This window comes from Parasteatoda tepidariorum, chromosome 10 (genome assembly GCF_043381705.1).
Source record: "Parasteatoda tepidariorum isolate YZ-2023 chromosome 10, CAS_Ptep_4.0, whole genome shotgun sequence".
In the NCBI taxonomy this organism is placed as follows: domain Eukaryota; kingdom Metazoa; phylum Arthropoda; class Arachnida; order Araneae; family Theridiidae; genus Parasteatoda; species Parasteatoda tepidariorum.
In genome coordinates, this window is record NC_092213.1 from 43,929,639 (window position 1) to 43,951,109 (window position 21,471).

The window sequence follows — 21,471 nt, forward strand, 5'->3', positions numbered from 1 at the left end:
TTACGAAAGATGAACTCCAAACACTCGTTCACTCGATGAAAAGACGCTGTGAAGCTGTCTTAAAAAATAAGGGTTATCCTACTAAGTATTGATTGTGTAAGTATCACTTTAAAAAAATGCAAATCTAAGATAGATCTTACTTATATTTGCATAACTTTTTTTGTAATGCAGATATTGTAATACTGTATTTATTATTAAATTCTACATTAAATTACCTTCAATTTGAAATGTAAACGTTTGTATTTAAGTGAAAATTAATATATTCTACAAGCACACAAAGTTGAAAAACATGAAACTTTCAAAAAGTGTCCACACTTTTGGCCACCACTGTATATATATATATATATATATATATATATGTACATTTTAAAATAGGTGGTTTATTTTTATGATAGGTTTAAGTGGATATGCCCTATTAACACCCCGATTTTTACTCATTATTCAAAATATTTCATAAAAGAAGTTAATGAACAGTACCAAAATGCTCTGAATATTTGTAATTAAAGCACTAAAATACATCAGCTTGAAAAGTTATTTCATTGTTCATTGCGCATATAAAAGTAATCATCCTGATTTATTTTTCTTTTTTGATATAATGCTATAAAACTAGGACTCTGTCTTAATGGTTCACTGTAAAAAAGTACGCTGTAAAATATTGTGGATCAAGTTACGATGAAAAGTACTGACAATCAGGATGCTGATACTTTTTATCGCAAAATCCATTTTTTCCGAAACATGTTATAGAACAAAAAATATGATGTACCGTAATTTTTGCAGTAATTATTATCGTAAAATCGCTGAATCACTATTATTGAATAAATATTACTGTAAAAATTACTGTACAATATTTTAAGGCAAAAATAAATTTCACGGTAAACTGATGATGGAATGCAACGGATTTTACTGATGTGATGTAACCAAAATTCTGGTAATTTTTACAGTGTAGTGCAGATGATCTAGTAAATTTCAACATCAGACACTCAAACCTGCTCTTTCTGAATAAACATACTTTTTTCGATGAGTTTGTGTTCTGACCCTCAAAATATGTATCGGGGGGGGGGGGATAGCCACAATCTAGAAAATTTGGCTCAAATTGTTCAGGCTCGAAAGAGATCGAATGTTTGGACTCTTTAATATTAACTTCCCTTTTTGCGTATTTTACAATAACTTGGAAGCTTTTTTGATGAATCTAAGCATTTTTTCACACAATTATAACATTCATTCATTATAAAATACTTTTTATGCAAACATTTTTTTAATGTTTAGTTTTTTTATTATTTTATTCAAAAAAACCAATCGAAAAACCTATGGTATACAAGTTTTGACATCAATTTAAGTAAATAATATTTATAAATGGTAAAATACAAAATTTGAACGAAATCAATCGATTAGTTTCTGAGTTATCAAGCCTTATAAAATTTATTTATTAAGCTATAAAATTATAATAGCTTTTCAAAATTACACCTTAAATTTATTTCTCGATAACTATTCTGCAGCTTCCCTTTAAATCTAATGAATATTAGATAACTTTTAGAATTATCTTTATTGGCATAATAACTTTAAACACAAAATTGATTATTTGATCGGGAAAGAAAAATTACTCTAAATGCAAATTTGATTATTTGATCGAAAAAGAAATCAACTTACACAGAATTTCCAGTTGCACTGTAATATCTTTAGCTTTAGTATCATAAGCATCGTGTATAGCAACACATTTCAGAAGCTTGTGATTGTCTTCTTTGGTGAAGGTCATATCAAGAGCACTAACAGCCTGCCATGTTTTTCGCTTTTCAACGTCTCTGATGTTGGTTTGGTTGACATTAGTAGTTACTTCAACATGGTTTATGAACCATTTTAGTGAAGCAGGAGGGTTACCTTTACGTGCTATACAGTGCAGACGTTTTGGTTCATTAGCTCGAGCTGTAAAGGGATCACCTTGAACTATTTGGATGGTGGTGTCTTCTATAATGGGTGGATAAGGTGCCTCTGAAAAAAAAAATATGAATATATTTATAAATTTTCATTCTTCTATAAAGAAGCTATTAAAAGAACGTCGTCGTGTGTTCAGTTTCTATAGTTCTAATTCTTTTCCTAGGTAAGGAATATCACGACTTTCCGCTTTCGGAAATCGGATAACGCTTGAACAAAGTAGGGAAGAAACCACAAAATGGTCAAAACAGTTTCTATCATTTTGGAGAAGCAAACACTGCTGTGTAAAAATGTACTTTAGATTAAATTATATATTTTTTAAATTACCAACAAAAGTTAATTAGTCACCTAACGTACAAATTATGAAATATTTAAAGCTACACAAAGTTGTGCAACCCTACACGGAATGCCATTTTGCCACTAGAAAATTTTTGCTATCTGGTATCAAAAGTAATTTACTACTTTATAACTTTTATCACAGTTATACACGCTATATATATTTATATAATACCAGTAGTGATATTATTATCAATAAAATAATGCCAATTACAAATGCGAATTCAAAAACTTATATATCCCCCTTCCAACTAATAAAATTCTTGATAACCTACTTCAAATTCATAACTTGTTTAATCTTAATGATAGTTCATACTAGCCTAGTTCATATCAACCTCAACAACAATCATAATCTATTTAACGACTGTCTTTTTCAACAAATTATTGGTATCCTAATGGAAAATAATTTTAGTACTAATGTTTGAAGTATTTTTTTTCTACAAGAACATAGATTCATGAAATCATATGTTAATCTTCCTACAAATTCCTTCTTTTTCAGATTTATTGATGACCTTTTGATTACTAATTTTGACGATTTTGGTATTTTAGCCAAACGAATTTATCCAAGAGAATTAATTCTTAACAAAACTAATATTTGAAATTCTTCAACAGATTTTCTAGATTTAACTCGTATTATTAATAAAGATAGAAAAATTATATTTAAACTTTTTCGAACAAGAAATAATTTTAACTTTCCAATCGAAAGCAGCATTGATTTTACTGGCAACTTAGTCAATACGATTTTTTCCAATATTACTACCTATCAGATTCTTAAGTTTTATAGGAATAATTCCAACTATAAAGAGTTTTTAAAAAAGACTGAAAAATTTAAAGCAAATTTAATTAATATCCATTTTCCTAATTCTTTCTAAAACATCAAAACTATTGTTTCAGAAAATATAGCTCAGAAAAAAATGCATTTGAAAAAAATCCATTTAGATAACACATTCTTTTGCTTTGTGAGCTCAGTCTAGTTGAAATATTTTAGAAGCAAATAAGTTTTCTTTAAATCATTCGGTAATGAAACGGTGTTTGCATAAATATTTACAATAATATTTTTAAATTTATGGTTTAGTTGCAGAAATCAACCAAGCTAGATGTTACCATTAAAACTATATTTGTCTTGCAGCTTAAAAGGGAATCCTTTATTAGGTAATTTTCAGAAGATTTGGAATTTGGGATAGCAAGAAAGGCTGTTTCACGTCAAAAAGTTTGTTCATTTTCATTATTTTGTTAAATAAAAGCTAGTAAAACTTTAAAGAAGTTAACATTCTCTAGAAATAATGTTAATTTTAAAATTTTGAACATAAAGAACAGAAATACAAACTTATTGGTAAAATTTACTAAAATCTAATTTAATAAAAAATATGGTTAAAAAGGTTACGATAACTTTTTAAATGACAATAATAAAAAATATGATAACGAAGGTAATAAAGGCAAATAAATATTTAATTTTATTTTCATATTTAAGTCCATTTGTGCTGGGGTTTTTTTGTCTAAAAATAATTTTATATTCCTTTATTTTGATAAGAAACCATTCTTCTTTCAGGCAGTGGCTAAGTTTTCGAAAAAAATAATTTACATTCGCTACATTATGCATGTAAGCATTATCATTTGCCAACTCATTCCAGAATATCCATTTTCACATGTGAGGAAAAAAATAAAATAAAATAAATCAAAAAAATAAAATGCATGCGAGAAATATCACATTCAACGAAATATGAATTTCCTCGATATGCTTGCATTATCGATTGCCAAGTTTCTTTTTTTCAAATATCGCATTCTGTTTTTCGTGGTGATAGTTTTTTCCTGAAAAAATTCCTTAAGAGAAACAATACACACTACGATACTCTGTTTTTTTTAAAACCATATACAAGCTGGTAATAGAATATAAAATCGATCAGGAACACTCGAATAAGTTTCAGAAGGAGGAGAAAAAAATACTAACCAAGTAGTCTTATGCCGTTATTTAAAATTCAGATATTTTCTCGTCCGATATATGATGCAAAAATTCTGTATTATTTAATAAAGTTCTTACTCGATATGCTTCTTCCTTACAAGGAAAATATATTTTAGAAAGAACACATCTATCGACGATGCACTTATAAATTTTGTAATAGTGATATTGCTTCATTCATAAATAAGTTTAAGAGATGGGGTTATCTCGAATGCTGAGGAAGTAACAATTGATAAAAAAAATGTGCAACGTTGTTGTCTCTAGCATCTTGCATTATTTTTATCATTCATATTTTAGCTGAATATATTTATTAGAACTCTGAGTATTGAGGGGGAAATGAAATCCAATTTTGATTTATTTCAGAATTCAATTTTTATAGTTATAGTTACTAGAAATAGTACTAGTATTCACAACAAGCTTTTATAATTTATTCGGATAGTACTCATGGTTTACTAATTAGATTTAATGCAGCTGTGAGGAACATGTAAAAGTATACTATACATGTAACATGAATTATATACATGTAACTATACAACATATACTATACATGTAACACATAGAATGAATTCTAGGAACATTTAAGTTCCATATTGCAGTGCAAGGTTGATTGTAATGAATAAAACAACCTTTATCACAAATCTCAACAAGCTATATAAATAATTGCCAAATAAATCATGCAAATTAGAAATAATGTTAAATTTAACTACGATTCACGCGTTTCACAATAAATTTACATAAAAAACCCTTTGATACCAACATTCAATCTGCGTTTACAAAACAAAGTTAGAAAAACCTTCTGAAATTAAGGATGAATTATCATATGTAAACCAAGAATAGGAAGCCTTCAGTAACAGAGGATATATTCCCATTCTCAAAGTCAATTTTAGATTTTATGAACATCACTGATACAAGGTTTACTTGCGTAGGTTTTCATGTACTTTTTGGTGAAGGTTGGCTTGATTATTAAGTTTTCAACACAAACAAAATGTTTTATGTGAGAGATGATATAAAACTAGAATGAAAAAGAAATAAACTCAAGACTTACAGTAAAAGCTAAAAATTGAGATTTTTTTGTAAAATTGTTTACCTGTCTTAAATCCGATCTTCAAGGAAACAAGCTTGACATACTTATTATGTTTAAATTAAAAAAAAGAAAGATTACTTTGTCAACCTTCCTATGCCAACCAAGTGAAAATGAAAGTACGACGTTTGCCTGTAAGGTTGCCTGCCATCTGGGAATTATATCTGCTCATTGTTTTTTTTATTTTCGGTTTTTTTTTAATAAACTGCATCATTCTAATTCTGGAATCATCATCCATGCTTTAGTTCGCATTTGATAATATGAACGATTTTGTATGGCTTAAAGTTAGCTAAATAAGTTTGTAATGTGAACAATATATTGTTTGAAAAAGTTATTCAAACAATGGGTGCCAATTTATTTACAGTATGACAATAACGAGTTGAAACCCAAACCTAATTGAAAGTAACCAACTGAGACTGCTATCTGATAACAACTTGTGATTCCCAGACAGAACAATGAATATATATTAAAAGTAGTATGGCGTGACAATGTACCAAAGTTGTGGTGCTTTTTGAAGCTGTATTATTACAGTTAAACTCAGTCAATGGCTAATATTCTGATTACTATGTTTCATTAAATTCCATTTTGTCTAAGAACCTACTTTTAAATGAGAGATTGAACTAAATTAAAGATTTGTATGTTAGCCTATTTCATGGTGTCATGTAGAATTAAGATTTTTATTTTACCATACCAACCTTAAAATGTTTGTATATCAGTCTCCTGTATATCAGCTTTGACGAGAAAAAAGCTTCATGTTCTTAAATTGATTAACTTTATGTTAATATGCTGAATCAAGTCTTGAAAATAAAAATTGAAGCATTACCGCAATACCGATATAAGTCAAGGGAACATGGGAATCAGGACATCAAAGTTCCGTGTATAACGGTGTGATTATGGCATTGTGGTTGACACCTTGCACAAGTCACCTTTACTTCCAAAATCTGCCGGTTAACCCCTATCTGAAACTAAGTAGGCTTTTCAAGATGCCTATATTGAATGAAAGTCATTTTCAATGACACCTCATTGTCTTCCCTTACAAAAATATAATGTGTTTTTGAGTTTTATAAGAGGGTGCTTTGAGATGTCACGGTTAATTCGAGGTTCATTTGAAGTTGAGTTCAAACCTCCCAAGGAAATATAATCAAGGGGTATGCAGTTATTTTATTCCCACTTGAGGTTATTTTTGAGGTTGATAGAAATCTACCTTAGAGTAAATAATTTAAAGAGGTTGATATGTTTGCGATGTACATTTGATTTTTTGAACATTTCATGCAATTGAGTATATTTGAGATATGAATAAATCCATCCGATTACAACAAAAATTATTGCTGAGCAATATATTTTGTTTATTTTATATTGTGTAAATGAGGTTGAAATTTAGGTTTATTAATGAGGTTAATTTTGGTGCAAAACATAACCTCATTTTCTACTTCAGATGATTTTTTTCACAACTGTTAACCTTAAAAACACCTGGTTATTTTTAAGGCTTATCTGCTGAGCCATTAAGGCTCGAACTGACTTTTAAGCTTTTCTTTAATTAAAAAAAAACATTAAGTGTTGCTATTTCGAGCTTTTAAAATCTGACAAATCATTACTATCAATATTTTCCTTATTATTAATTAAATGCATAACAAACAATGCATGAAAACCATAATGCATAATAACCAAAACCAATACTATTTTTAATATTAATTAGGCGTATATGTATGAAGTAAAATAAATAAAAAAGGGAATAATCTAATATCAATCACCGACCATCTGTTATTAACATTTTAACACTTATGTTTGGTTGAACACGTTTCTTATTAGTAAAACACAATAGTATAGTAGACTGCAACTTAAACAGACGAGCAAAAATTCTCTCTTTTAACATTTGTAAAACATTTGCTTTACTAAATATTGTAAAGTATTAATTGCAGAAAATAAGGTTTAAATGATATAAAGCCGATAATGGTGCAGCAGAAAAATCTAATGTGGAATTCCACAATTTCGATTGCTATTAACTTGCGATGTATAAGGTAGCTGGATTATGTTGCAAAACAAAACTTTTTTGTGAACAGTATTTTTTTAAGTTTGAAATATTTCAATATATTTTAAGCATTTTTTCCAAGACCATTGTTACATTATTATATCAGTAAATTGTTATCTTTATTAATTATACTAAAAATATTAAAAATCAGCCTAATCAATATTCTTTTAAACTAATGACTATTTGGAAGAGTTTTAACAAAACCTATCCAAAGAGATAAAACGTTGTAGAAGAGTTTCGGAATTCCATAAATTATTTTACATATTTTACCTGACACAACACGCTTTATCTTAAAACCAAATATAAGACTTTTTTTCAAAAAGCTTTTAAAAATAGCGTTTAAGAGCTTGAGAATGAAATTCCAGCAAAACAATAAAACTTGGCAGATTTCTTTATTAATATTATCTGCCAGAATATGGTATTAAAAATATAAATCCCCATGCATCTATAAGGGTTTAAAAGCACTTCACATAAGCTGAATATCCATCCCTTTCCCCCATAACTTCTCGCAACACACCTCTCGCGATATAATCTCTGCGAAGGGATACAGATCTTCCTGGATTCAAAATCATCCATATTCCCGACGTTCTCCATTCGTTGAAGGAAGACTCTGGGCTGAAAGATCGACTTAACTGGCATCGGCATGCCCATCACGTCATGCCATCAACGTTTTCTGAGAAGAGAAGAAGAGGGGGAAAGTCATTTCCCCCTTTCAAGCTGGCATGAGAGTAGGGAATATGAGGGATTTTTTCGATGCAAAAGAGGATAAACATTTTCACAAATGCCTCAACTGACAATCCGAGTCTGGCTAAAATTTAAAAAGGAAGAAATGCAAAAGTATTTGTTGATGCGACTCATACTGTTTTGCCTTGCTTTGTTTGACTCGAAAGTTTGGTCACAGAAATGGTAGTTTTATTCGAAAAGTTTAAAATGTAACTTGAGTTAAATGTAAGTAGTGGAACGTGTTAAAAAGAGGGAGTTTCAGTCATGGTTTTTCTCTGCTGTAAGATTTTTCTGAAGGAAAATAAAATCGTCAACACTCATTTTTATGTTTTGTTATATGCTAAAGTTTATGTTGTGTTAAAGTTTTGTTGCTAAAGTATAAGTTTTTTTTTCGAATATTTTAAAATCAAACTTAAACTAAATGTAAGTAGTTTGACTCATATAAATTAGAGATTTTTAATCATGATTTCCTTGCTCCGTCTAAGTAAAGTAAAGATTCTTCAATAAAGGTTTAAAAGCATAATAAAATAAACACTCCAGCCATATATTCAACTTGAAAATATAAATGGTGCCCTAATTCCGACAGTTACACTAGATTGAGCTTAGGTATAAAAAATATCAACCCCTGCTTTTATTATTCAATAATAGAATTGTGTGTAGCAAATAAATTCTTTTAGAATTTCGCTCAAAAGCTCGAATAAAAATGAGTGATCTTTTTAAATTGTTATTATCTTGCTTTTGTCAAATATATCCGCATTACCATTTATTCACTTATCCAAATCGGAATTAGAGTGTATTTAATGATAAAATTTAGTTTTGTACTCATGTTATAACACCATTTCAGCAGGAATCAGATTTTGATTAATGGAGTGTTAATTTCTCCGAATTTTTAAGTAAGTCTTATTTTCAATCCGCTGTAGGATATAGCATTTACACTCATATATTATTTATAAATTACTTGTGTGATGATTCCCGTTCATGAAAGGGTAACAAGCAATATAAGCCATTTATAATAATTATTTTTCGCTATTCCAGCTCTTTTGCTTAAAATGTTCCATTTGGTTATACCTAGAATATTCATTTACGGTAGCTTCTTCGGAATTACAAACCAACGCAAATATAGGTAGTACAGATCCCGGGAGCTATCGTGGAAGCTCTGGCCCACCGCATTATTTGTACTGGCGATGATTATGCAGAAAAATTATTTAAAACTTCATAACAACAGGCTCATTGGATCCTTTATAGACATTTGCATGCCTTTAATGTAGTTTTTTATTTTATTTTATAACCGTCGTTGAATAGCCGACCCAAATTTTTGGGTTTGCAACTACTAATGTTCAACTCCGTAACCTTGTAATTTTGAACCCAATCTAGAAGATAAGGAAACTCCTAGGTCAAGTATTGGGAGAAATTTGCCTTCGTTTGCTCTTTGGAGGCTTTGCGGAGTTTTTTTTTTATGTAACTAACCAGCATTTGCGTAACATGGAGAGGATTCGATCCGGTTCACCTTATTGGAAGACTATAGTTCTATCCCCTGAGCCATCATGGTTCATTTAATTAGTTGTGTTTAAATTCAGTAAATCAAACATTAAAACGAAAATTCCTTTAAGTCCTTAATTCAGTTCACTTCATCACTTAAATGTGATAAGCATTAAAAATTTATACGTAATAAAACTTTGTGCAAGGTGGCGCAGTGAGCGAATATATAACACTGAGTGTAGTTATGTAAACACATAGGTCGGTTAAAGCAAATCCTAAAAAACTATTATTGTTATCGTGATCTGGGATTGTAAAAGCAAATTTTTGTAGAATTCTTTGACTTAGATCCAAAGAAGTTAAAAGATCTGTGAGTGGTTTGAATTTTTGGTTTTCTAATGACCGTAACAACAGTAGACAGTTAGAAAGTACGGACTATAACTGACCTCTAACAGTCAACTTGACTTCTGGTGATGTTAGTGTTAACTCTTGTAAGGATGCCTGCGTCACCTGACATTGCCACAACCCATCGTCATCTTCGAGTTGTGTGTTAGTAATAGTGATTCCGCAGTTTCCATCATCGGGCTCTCTGTTGAATGTGTACTTTCCGGGTATTTTGCCAACAACCACACCATCTTTAAGCCACGCACATTCACCTTTACGATTTCGAACTTTGCACGGTATGATTATCAGCTCGCCTGGATTTACTTCCCTGTCTTCAGGTAAAGTATCAAATACTTGTAAGAAAAGAGCTCCTGCAAGAAAAAAAGAGTAATGTTTAGGATTATATGGTGCGTTTATATTTTAATTACACAATAAAAAGCATTGTATCTGAAGTACTTTGTACAACTAAATAAGATTCTTTTCACAACACTTAAATATTTACTTTATTTTCTTCATATATAGAGATAACAGTCGGCAAAGAATTCTGTTAGGTTTAAAAACATTTCGCTAAAAAAGAACGAATTCTAAAAAAAATAAAAATAAGCAACTTAAAAGACAAAAATGCTGTTGCCAGTCATAGAATTTTTTGAAAGTTAACTTAGAAATGACAAACAAAACAATGTTAACAAAATAACGTTGAAAGCGCAACTAGATCGAAAGCGCAACTAGATCAAAATTATGATACCTGAGCGCTTGACGTAACAGTATCAATAAAATATAATCTTTATATTTATTAGATTTCTATTTATAGTTTATAACTCAGTAAGTTAGATTACTTTCAATATAACTCGATAAATGAAGATATATCTTACTAAGAAGAAGATAATTAAAAATATAAAATTACACAAACTAAAAATTTAGTAGCGTGATAAAAATTGTTTAAATGCAAATTGAAACTATTCTATTGCTTTAAAAGTTAGTAATTTTTAATTACAGTTAATGTAAATTTTTTAAAGAAGAATAAATTTTTTTCTGTTAAATTTATTTTAAAAAAAAAATGTGTTTAGAAAAATCTGAAACATTTTTTTCTTAAGTGAGAAATAAAAGTATGGGATAAATATTTATTGGTTTTGGCCAAAGCAAACTCTGCACAAAACCTGTTATTTTTAATTGTTAAGTACATTAAGATATTATTATTATAATTCTGAAAGTGTCCCTTTGCAAGTTTATACTGGTTTTTTTCTATTTGAAACAAAATTTTTTATTAAGTAGATAAATTATTTATAAGGTAGAGCTGTTGCGTTAAACCTAAGGTAACCAGATTTACATATAATGATTTGAGACAAATTAGCGGAGAGTGCTTGAAAAATTTTAAATTTTAAAGACACCCATATATTTATGGAAAATATTAATTTATATGTGCAAGAAAGATTATTTTTTTAAATTGTTAACTAATATCGGGTGCAGAACCGTACGGAGCAGTTTTGAAATGTACAAAGAAATCTGAATTTGAACATAAGTAAAAAGAGTCAGTGCATGATTATTAAAATTTATTTATTTTTTGCTGAAATTATTTTAAAATGAATATGGCATTTTCAATTTTCATCCTTTAGCATGATGCTTACTAGATTTTCGTTTGTATTCTCTGTAAAACAAAACTATATCTTTAAAATAAAAAAAAATTAAAAAAAACCAGACACATTTGAGATTTTTTTTAAATATTTGATCTGAAATTTGAAGACATTTGAGAACATCTGTTAAAATTTGAAGACATTTTCTGTTCTCAAAGCGTTTGGAAATATTTTAAGCAATCAAGGTAATTCGAGAAATGTCCTCAAGATTTGAGGATATCTAATTACCTTAAGCTAAACCTCATGCTTCTATGATTACACAATTGCTTAAAATTGCTCAAAATTGAGCACGGAATAAAATTTTCATTTTAAGCATATGGCGCAGCATTCAATAAACCCTAAGCTATACATAAAAAAACAGAACTAACAATTGACGTTTTGTGAGATTATTAAGTGAATACAGATGGCAACTTTATGACGATAGCTGTAAAACAATCTTATATAAATTGAACTTAACCCATGCTGAGATTGTATAACATTCAAGTAAACAAAAATGTTTAAAACCAGCAAAATATTTTCAGAAGATGGTAATAAGAATATTTTTTGCTCTTACTCAATTACATTTAAACTACCAAATATATATACTTATTACTTTGAATTACTCCATTCATATTTTTTAGTATCCCAAATTTGCATCTTATGTAATCGTCCTATTTTTGCAAGATAAAAAATATGAAAACAGAATTGTTAAACACACTTCGCTATTCAATTGAATTTTATTTTTCAATTTGATTTATTTTTCTAAAAGCCAAGAAGAGACAAAATTAAAATATTCTTTTTGACATCATACTGTTATTTGTATGCTAAAAAGTTCTTCCCTTGGCTATGAAATCAAAATCATTTGCCCCATTTCTTGGCACACTGTACTGTGACAAGAAAGAAACAAATCTCAGATAAATGTGAAAAAGAATAAGGCAAAATGCTTTCCCGTTTCATATTTCCGTGTCATTTAGCATTAAAAGACCAGAAATATCTTCCCCATGACACACAGAAAAAAAAACTGTAAAATGATGTTATAATCAGTGTCACATTCACAGTGACATGCACATATCGATTTTAGCGTCGTCTGCTTGAATCCATTTGCTTCACCTACCGAATGAGATCTGGCTCCGAGAAACAAGAAGATACAAGCGCCCTCTGGCGCAAAATAAGTTAATGAAGCATATGATAGACATAATAGGTTTTTCTTCCCGCACAGAAATGATGAATTTAGAATAAAAGAAGAAATGCACTTTGCGGCTGCAATGAGCGATTTAACATCGATCACATTTTATAAATTTTGATTTTAAAGAAAATCTAATAATTAATTAAACTAAATTCTTTTATTTCCTTTTTTGCTTACTATTTAATATTAGTTACGTTTCATAACTTTTGAATTTAAGGAAAACTTAATAATTAATGTAACCGGAATAACATATATAGTTTTTGCATTGAATATATCAATTGTATATATGTAAATACATTTAAGAATATACTTATTCGAATAGTTTTCATATTCTTAAAGAATTAAAACGTACGAGATACGCTTAATAGCAATTTCTCATAGGCGAGAGGATTCTTTTAACTGATTCTGGATTTTAATTTAATCCTCAAATATGCTTTTAATTTCCCACTATCGTTTTTTACATGAAAACTCAAAACACATGAAGTAATTATGTAATATTAATTAGAATAAATATTAAATAGTATTAATTAGCACAGCATTATGAGTAAGCTAATAAATATGCTAATTAATGCTACTTAATACACCAATTTAATATTTAGTATAGCCTTACTGCTTATGGATGTTCAAACAGCTAATTACTAATTACCTGCGTCTTTTTTTTTAAATTGTGCTTCCAGTGGTTGTCTACTAAACTTTGTAAAGTATTTCGATTGATGTTGATTAAAATATAATAATTTATTACTCTATAAGAAAAATTTTATGGGGAAATCTAATTGAAAAAAAAATACACATATTGCGCCGTATGAAACAGCGAGGTTTTTGTAATTATAGATGTCGTTAAAAATATATTGAAAAACTCTATAGTCTATTTTGATTATAGTCTCTTTAGTCTATTACAGTCTCTTTTGAGAAATGACAATAAAATACAACGATGTCTATAATTTACAATATAAATGAAAAAGCGTAGTTTCGCCACTTTTAAATAAAAATATCGCTTTTATTAAACAAGCTTCAACGCGTTAACCAATTAAAACTTTTTACTGTCATTTATTTTTTTCTTCTATTCATGCCATAACTCTTTATTTTCCCCCTTTATGCACTTGATAATTATGTATGGTGCAACAGCTTCATTTAAAAGCATAAAACTGAAATTTCAAAGAAAAAAAGTTTTTTTTTTCGCCTGGAGTCTTAGCTTTCAACATTATTTCTCGCTTGAATAAGCTAATGGTCTTTTTGAACGTCATATTCTAATTTATTTTTTAAGTAGTTTTATTTTCAACTAATATTGTTTTGACTTTTTGTTGTATAATTAATATGGTTTATGGAAGAGGTTCTGCATTTATTTGTTTCAGGAAGAAATAATGGGCAAAAATAAACAAAAGACAGATTGCGAAGGAAGCTAAGCTTTTTTTTTTTGCTTTTTTTCTTCTTTTTTAAATATAATTCCATCATGATGAGAAAGCTTTTCCTTAATTTTTTTTTACTAACAGTGAACATACAAAATTTCAAGTTCTAAATAAACAACATCTTAATTATAGTAACAAATTTTCCCAGTTTACGCAGAATTTCAGAAACTAACCACAAAAATCTTTGCTTTATAAATACTTTAAAAATTTTCGGCTACATTTACACCGTTGGAAATTTTGGCATGCGTTGAAACAAATCGTTCTATCTTGTTGCAATGCAACTTCAATTTAGTGTTAAGTTGAAAAATATTATTATAATTCTTAAACTTGATTTATAAATTTTAGCGAAAACAGGTTGAAAATATTCTGCATCTAATTATGACTTCAAAAAATAGCAACGTATAATGGTTCCAGAAATCAATATTATGGCTTCAGTTTGAATCAATTTCTCTGATATTGTACTATTTACTAAAATATTAAAAGCAAGTTTACATTTAGGATTAATTTCGTGGACTTGTATTGCTTTAATACGTTGATTGGTCCGTTGATTAAATTGTTTTGGTTCGTTAGTATGTTGATTTTATTGTTTTATGATGTTATACCGTTAAATGAAAGCTCTCGAACACTATCTGGTTAAAACCAATTGGACACCCACTTAAAAAGTGGTTCTAGTCTGTGACAGTCATCAGTTAGTTTCTTGCTTCGACTTGAGTTCCTTAGTTACTGTGGATTGTAACATGAAACTCAGAAATGTATTTGGACATTCTGCTGGTTTCCCAAATCCATTGCAATATTTAGGTAAATATCCATCTCTCTTTTAGCACATTGTTCATACTAAAATTACGATAAAATAAAAGGCTGCAGTTTGCACATCCGATTGGCCATAAAATTGATGGTAAAGAGAATTTCTTATCTTTTTTAATTTTGAAATCGTTTCCAACTAGCATGGTTACAAAGCCATGAATAGAAAATTATTCGGCTTTTTAAGTATTTAAAACTAGAATGGTTTAAAATCGTAAAAAAAGAAATTTAACTGGACGTCGGAGATAGGTTTTTTGTTTGGTAATGGGCATTGGAGAGTGCAGGACACAAGGTGGGGACACAGGACATTGAATGTTCTTCATGTGTTGAAGGGAATGGAGAAAACATTGTGTTGTCAACGCTGAGATTCAAACACTAGTTGTGTTGGTGAGGAGATTGATAAATTAGCTCTCTCAGCTATAATATGCACACAGATGAAATTATCTAAGTTTCTTCATTAGGTGGCCTTAGTTGGGGCGGAAAATTCTGGTTGTTTAACTATACTAGATGAAAGCAGTTAGTAAACAGTTTTTCTCACAGTTAACAGTTTGAATACCATCTCATATTTATTCGACTGTTTTGTTTGAATATGGTAAAACAATGAAATGAACTGCTATTTAACGATTTTTTCCGCGAAATTTCTAATAGTGCAGAACTGCTTATTAAAACGGACCGACTCTCACATGGACAAACAGAGTGTACTGGTGTTCTTAGAGTGCTGACCTATATACCACATACCTTAGGGACGAATTAGAATCAACACATGTATCGTGCTGTCGGCCAAATCGGCTATTTTCAATACCAGCACTGTAATGGACGCCTCGTAATCAATTCCTGTGGTTCACTTATCAAAAGAAATCTCCCTTGACTTGTGTAGGCTGTCATCTATACGAAAGAGGGACCAACACCATATTAATCTATGATTTCGGACCACTCGAGTTCATACCACTGGTTGCTCGAATGCCTTTGACCAGATGGTGTCTTGTTCAGATTTTCTAATATTTTATAATTTTAAGGCGTTGTGATTAAATAAACATTTATTGGTTTTGAATGAAAAATGTCTAATTAATAAGAAAATTATCGCGGTAAAAATTATAATTTAAATGATATTTTCCTCAAAAAATATTAATTTGTATTCCCAAAGTAGGCATGTTATAATTAAACTATAATGTAAAACGTTAAAAGTTGTACATAGTAAGTTATAATTACGTGTGGAATGTATGGTAAGTATGTCGTGACATTGCTCGTAACGATTTAGAGACTATTGATTCTCTTGCAGTTTGATAACGAAAATCGCAGGATAATTTGTGTGAAGCAACCTCGTTTTACCTTTTTTTTCTTTTTTAATTACCCTTTACCAAGTTTCTTTCCTGATATAAACGTTTATGTTACCAAGTATATGGTCACAAAAAGTATAGATTAAGACGAGAGATGCTTTTTAGTGATTTCTAGTCATAATGATACATTTTATTTGACCTCGTTTGAAAGTTTTGCAAAAAAGAATCCAAATGTGCAACCCAAAATTTGAAACAAAACAGTATATGATTGTAGAAATAAATAAATATCTTTGAATCTATTAAATACATTAAATAATAGGCTTTGTTGAAAAAACACTTTATAACATTCTTGATCACTAAGCCAGCAATATGAATTTATGAGCATTAAAACTAAACAACAATTTTAACCATGAAGGAGTAGGTAGTAAGACTTTAACAATGCAAATTAAATAAATAGAAATTCTGTGTAAATATGACGCCCTATATCAGGCTATAGCATTATAACCTTGAATGACAGCTCTATGGTCTTTGCTGGAAAAAGTTTTGAAATACGGGTTGGAATTGAATTATTAAAATTTATTCCCTTTAAAAATAAATCCCACATTAACAAACATAATACTATATTTGAAATAATTTAACTAAAAAATTTTGAATCTGTTAAAAAAGCCAGCAAGTTATTGAAGTCTGCATAAATTTTTTTTCGGTATTTCAGGTTTCGTTGATTTGCGATTAAATTTTGGACTTATCAAATATATATTTGTTTCGCTTTTCCATATCTCGAATTTTTAATTCTATGCTTGATTCGCTGAATTTTCAACATCACATTTTTAATTTATCATAATCTATTTAACATTTCTATGATATCGAGATTTAACTTTGAAAATAGTTATTTAATATTACATAAAACTAAACAAATGTAATAGCATTCAGGATTTTTACAGTATTAGTTAGAGAATTTTTAAGATTTTAATTTAAGTAGTCAATATATAAATTCAATTATAAAAATGTTCTTAAATATATACTTAACAATGAAACAATACACGTTAATACATTAGACGTAGCATAATTTTTTTTAAGAAATATAATTTAGTATTTTAGTCACATAAACATGATTTTTTGTTCTAAATCAAGAGTTGAACGACCTTAGAGTGACGTCATGCTAAGATTCTCATCAAAATTTCGGACGACACTTCAGGAAAAGGGTTTTTTTCTTATCCAATCCAGCAGAAAGGGTGGAAAAATTCTTTAATCCTTTGAAATCTCCTTTTGCTTTCAGCCAACACGGCGCCTGAATTTCTAAATCTGCACTTACACAGAAGATTAGCGAGATGGGGCTGAATTTAATATCGTTTGGAGGATCACAGGAGATTTTTTCAATTTAAGTTTCATCTGAGATTGGTGATAATGGATATGGGTGATTGTTTTTCTTCTTCATCGATTTGATACAGTGTCTGCGTATACGATATTTTAGTAATTAGGAAAAATTAAGTATTAATAAGCGATATTTGAGTGAGTTTTTGAACCTTTAATCCAAGTATAGATTACACATTCTTATATAAACGAAAACTATATGAATGCAGAATACTTAATAATTGTATGTTAATATATATTTGACAAATGGAAATCGTTTGAACAAAAATGAAAAAGATCAAACGATTTTCTATAATTAAATTACGTTACGTTGCTGACATTCAGCTATTTATGGCAACTTTGCCTTGTAAATACTGAAAAATTTGTGCAGACGTTAAACTACATATGAGCTTGGACAGGGAATTGGATAGCTGACATATATGATAACATACTTAGATAATGTAGAAAATATACTCGTCAAGTTAAATTGATACTTTTTTGAAACTGGAATATATTATATTATTACCGGACAACTCAAGAATCTGAAAATCAATGTTATCTTCAATTTAATTATTTTACCAATTCTTTAAATTAAACTAGGGCAAGGATTTAATACAGTTATGCATATATGTAAAATTATGTAAGAATAATAATTAAAAATATTTATTTAAAAATTACTAAAATATAGCAATATTTAATGCAAAATTTTAATTAATTAAGATTTGTAAAATTTTTACTTAACTTTTCATTAAAATACAAATTATAAAAGAATTAGAGTAATGACAAATATGTACTTCAAGTATTTATTAATATATGTAGAGTGTGTGCGTAATAAACATTCTTAATATATATGTTTCGAATCAATGTTAAAAATTTAAAAAAAATGATACTATGTAAATTTCAGAATTGAAATTAATCGAAGGTAAAAAACGAAATAGCAAAAAAAATAAAAAAGAAAAACTTAACGAATGTAAAGCGAGAAAAACATGAAACTGTGTTTGATTGCCGGAACAATATTAATTTAAGTATTTTCGCTAATACACGATCTTAAATATTTTGTTGTAGGTACTTTCTTTTATTTAGATAACTAACTAAATATAAATGAGCTAACCATGTATTTTTATTATACATATTTCCATATTAAATGAATAAAATGAAAATTGAAAACTATAGCCTGTTTGCAATAAATATAGTTTTTACTTATAGTCACCAAACACAAGGGCTTTTCTTATTTTATATATTAAAAAAACCTTAATACAAGAACAATTTTTGCTGTTAAGACTTTATTAAGTCAAGTCAAAAAGGTACTACTAGAAAATAACTTAATTTAATTCCCGGAACAAATTTTGATTTTAGTTTCGCAAATAATAAATTAACTTAAGGTTTTCTGTTCAAGAAAAGAGATATTTATTATATAATTATGTATGTCTTCACAAGATAAGCAGATTGAGAACAAATATATTTTTCATACAACGAAAAATTATTTCAATAAAGTATTTTTACTAGTAGTTATATAATGCAATGCAATATGTAACTATTAATAACAAGTTATATAATGTTTTCAATATTTTACTAAAGCTATAAGAAATTTTTTAATTTTTATTCTTGCTTACAGCTATCAAAGAATTTTATTGCTTACTTTAATGAATTTCATTCCATGAACAGATTCTGACATTAATTTTTCAAATAATAAATTCAATTTATATTTTTATATAAAAAAGAAATGATTTCGGTCTTTAAAAAGGAAAATTTTGAAATTTATACTGAGACTATTTCATCCTGCTTCTTTTAAACTTTATAAGAAAATTTAATTTTGAATAATTGTTTTCCTTTAAACTTATTTGATAATCTTTTTATTATGTCATTGTCAGATGTTAAGTGTTTGTTATTTCAATTACATGTGCCACTTGCAAAAAAAAATATATATATTTGCTCTGTTTTATGCTAAAATATATTTGCATTGAAGCAATTTCTGAAATTACTCTGTAAATGTGAAATTCAATTATAAGTAAAAGTTAAAAGTTCAATTATTTGTTGTGAATTAAGAAGAATTTGTTCGGGAACTACGATCAAAAATTTCAGTCTGATACCTTTTCAAATACAATAGTTTATAACACCGAAAATTTATAACTTAAGAGATATTGTTAGAAATACTAAAGTATTTCAACTTATTTTTTTCTTTCAAAACTATACTTAAGGGATTCTATTGCTTAAATTTGTTTTCGTATATGTTTATTATATACATATGTATTTTTATTATAATTTTTGAAAAGGAAACTTTGTTTTTGCGTAACAAAAGTTATAAGAAGTTTTCACTATTATAATTTATTTTATTCAAATTAGTGTCTGTTAGTTTAAACAAAAATAAATGGAAATAACTAAATAATTAAAAATGGCTACATGAACAATAATGAATTATTGCTACTCATTACATTATCACTTCTCATCAAAATTTACTAAAGCAATAATTTTAATGCTTTAAATACATTAATATTTTTAAAACATTCGTTTTCAAAGAAACCATAGTTTTATTGTTTTCTATGCAGTTAATTTTTTTAAATCATTTTTTTAAATGTCGCATAAAATTTAATAATTACGGCTTTTAATGTTTATGATCTCTTGACTGAAAATAAATGTATTCCCATTATTGACATCTCTATATTTTTTCAACAATTTAAAGATCCTCTGTAACTTTAAAGCTCCAGATATCAACAATATTGTGGAACAAATCAAATTTAAATGCAACATCATCATATCTTTTCAACATTTTTAAAATTGAACAACTGTCACCATTAATACCCGCAGTTTAAAATTAATAAAGTTCTGTACCTTCCTGGATAACATAATGAAAGATGGTTTGCTGCTTTGATATTACCTTAAATCTTGTTTTTCAACTGTGTTTACCCTCATAAGGGAATGGTACTGTATCATTTTTTAATTCCAACAGTTGACAGCATAAGAAACTTCATTTATTTTTGATTTGTTTAACGCCATTTTGGGCAGTACTTTTTTTCTTGTTCAAATTTTCGTGATTAGTCATCGAATTACTATAGGACTGATGGGGTCATTTTGACGCAACTAAACTGATATTGCATTTCTATTTCTTTTTCGGCATGGAATTTATTGAAACTTCGTCACATAACCCAAATATCTTAGTCACATGATACTGATAACCAATGTATTAATATGAATTAGAATCGCACTGAAAAAAGTATGGTCAAAACGATCAGAATATGCTCACATTTACTGCGTTTATTGCTGTATTGAAACACCAAAAAGCTCGATAATTTTTAAAAAAGAACTTCGGTAAAATTATCAATAAAATATGGTTTTATAATATAAGATTTGGTAAATATGGGAAAATTTAGTAATTTTATCATAATAACTTTGCGCATGGTATATAAACCAATTCTTCGGTTAATTTTTTTATTTTTTATTTAAAATGTGTGGTTGTAAAAGCTATAATTTTAAAAACTAAAACTTCCGGTATACCGTTACTATATAAAAGGAAAGAATACCCAAATAAATGATTTAAATACCGCTTATTTTGGTTTTATTAATCAGAGTTATAGATTGTTATACCACAAACATTGCCATACAGTACGGTAATTTTACCAGAATTTTTTTTTCTCTTTGTGGTACGGGCTTTCATGACCCTAGAGCGAATGCCCATGAGCTGTTCATTTTTGAACTATTTGCTATTTCTTGTTTGTTTTTAAATAAACAAAATTTACTATATTTTGAATTTGCAATAACAACATCGAGTCATGACAAAAATAGAAAGCGTGAAATTGAATTTTCCCCGAGTTATTTAAATGTCAAAATAAGTTTAAAAAAATTATTATTCTGTAAAATTGACCCCATTATTTTAATTCGTAGGTTAAATTGATAACATAATTTAAAACATAGAACAATTAATAACTAAT

The 21,471-nt window shown here is 28.3% G+C and overlaps 1 protein-coding gene across 4 annotated transcripts in view; it reads right to left on the bottom strand.

Annotated features, from left to right (window-relative positions):
- The window catches only part of LOC107440873 (irregular chiasm C-roughest protein), a 155,361-nt gene that overhangs the window by 63,340 nt on the left and 70,550 nt on the right, over nt 1-21,471 (bottom strand). For all 4 annotated transcript variants that reach the window (XR_006225823.2, XM_043047972.2, XM_043047971.2 and 1 more), the window contains exons 2-3: nt 9,978-10,286; nt 1,648-1,986 (exon numbers count right to left, since the gene is read on the bottom strand). Coding sequence is in view for 3 of the 4 variants with exons in the window: in XM_043047972.2 (XP_042903906.1) it covers nt 1,648-1,986; nt 9,978-10,286 (648 nt within the window). In the remaining variant the exon portion in view is untranslated. The remainder of the gene's footprint in view (nt 1-1,647; nt 1,987-9,977; nt 10,287-21,471) is intronic.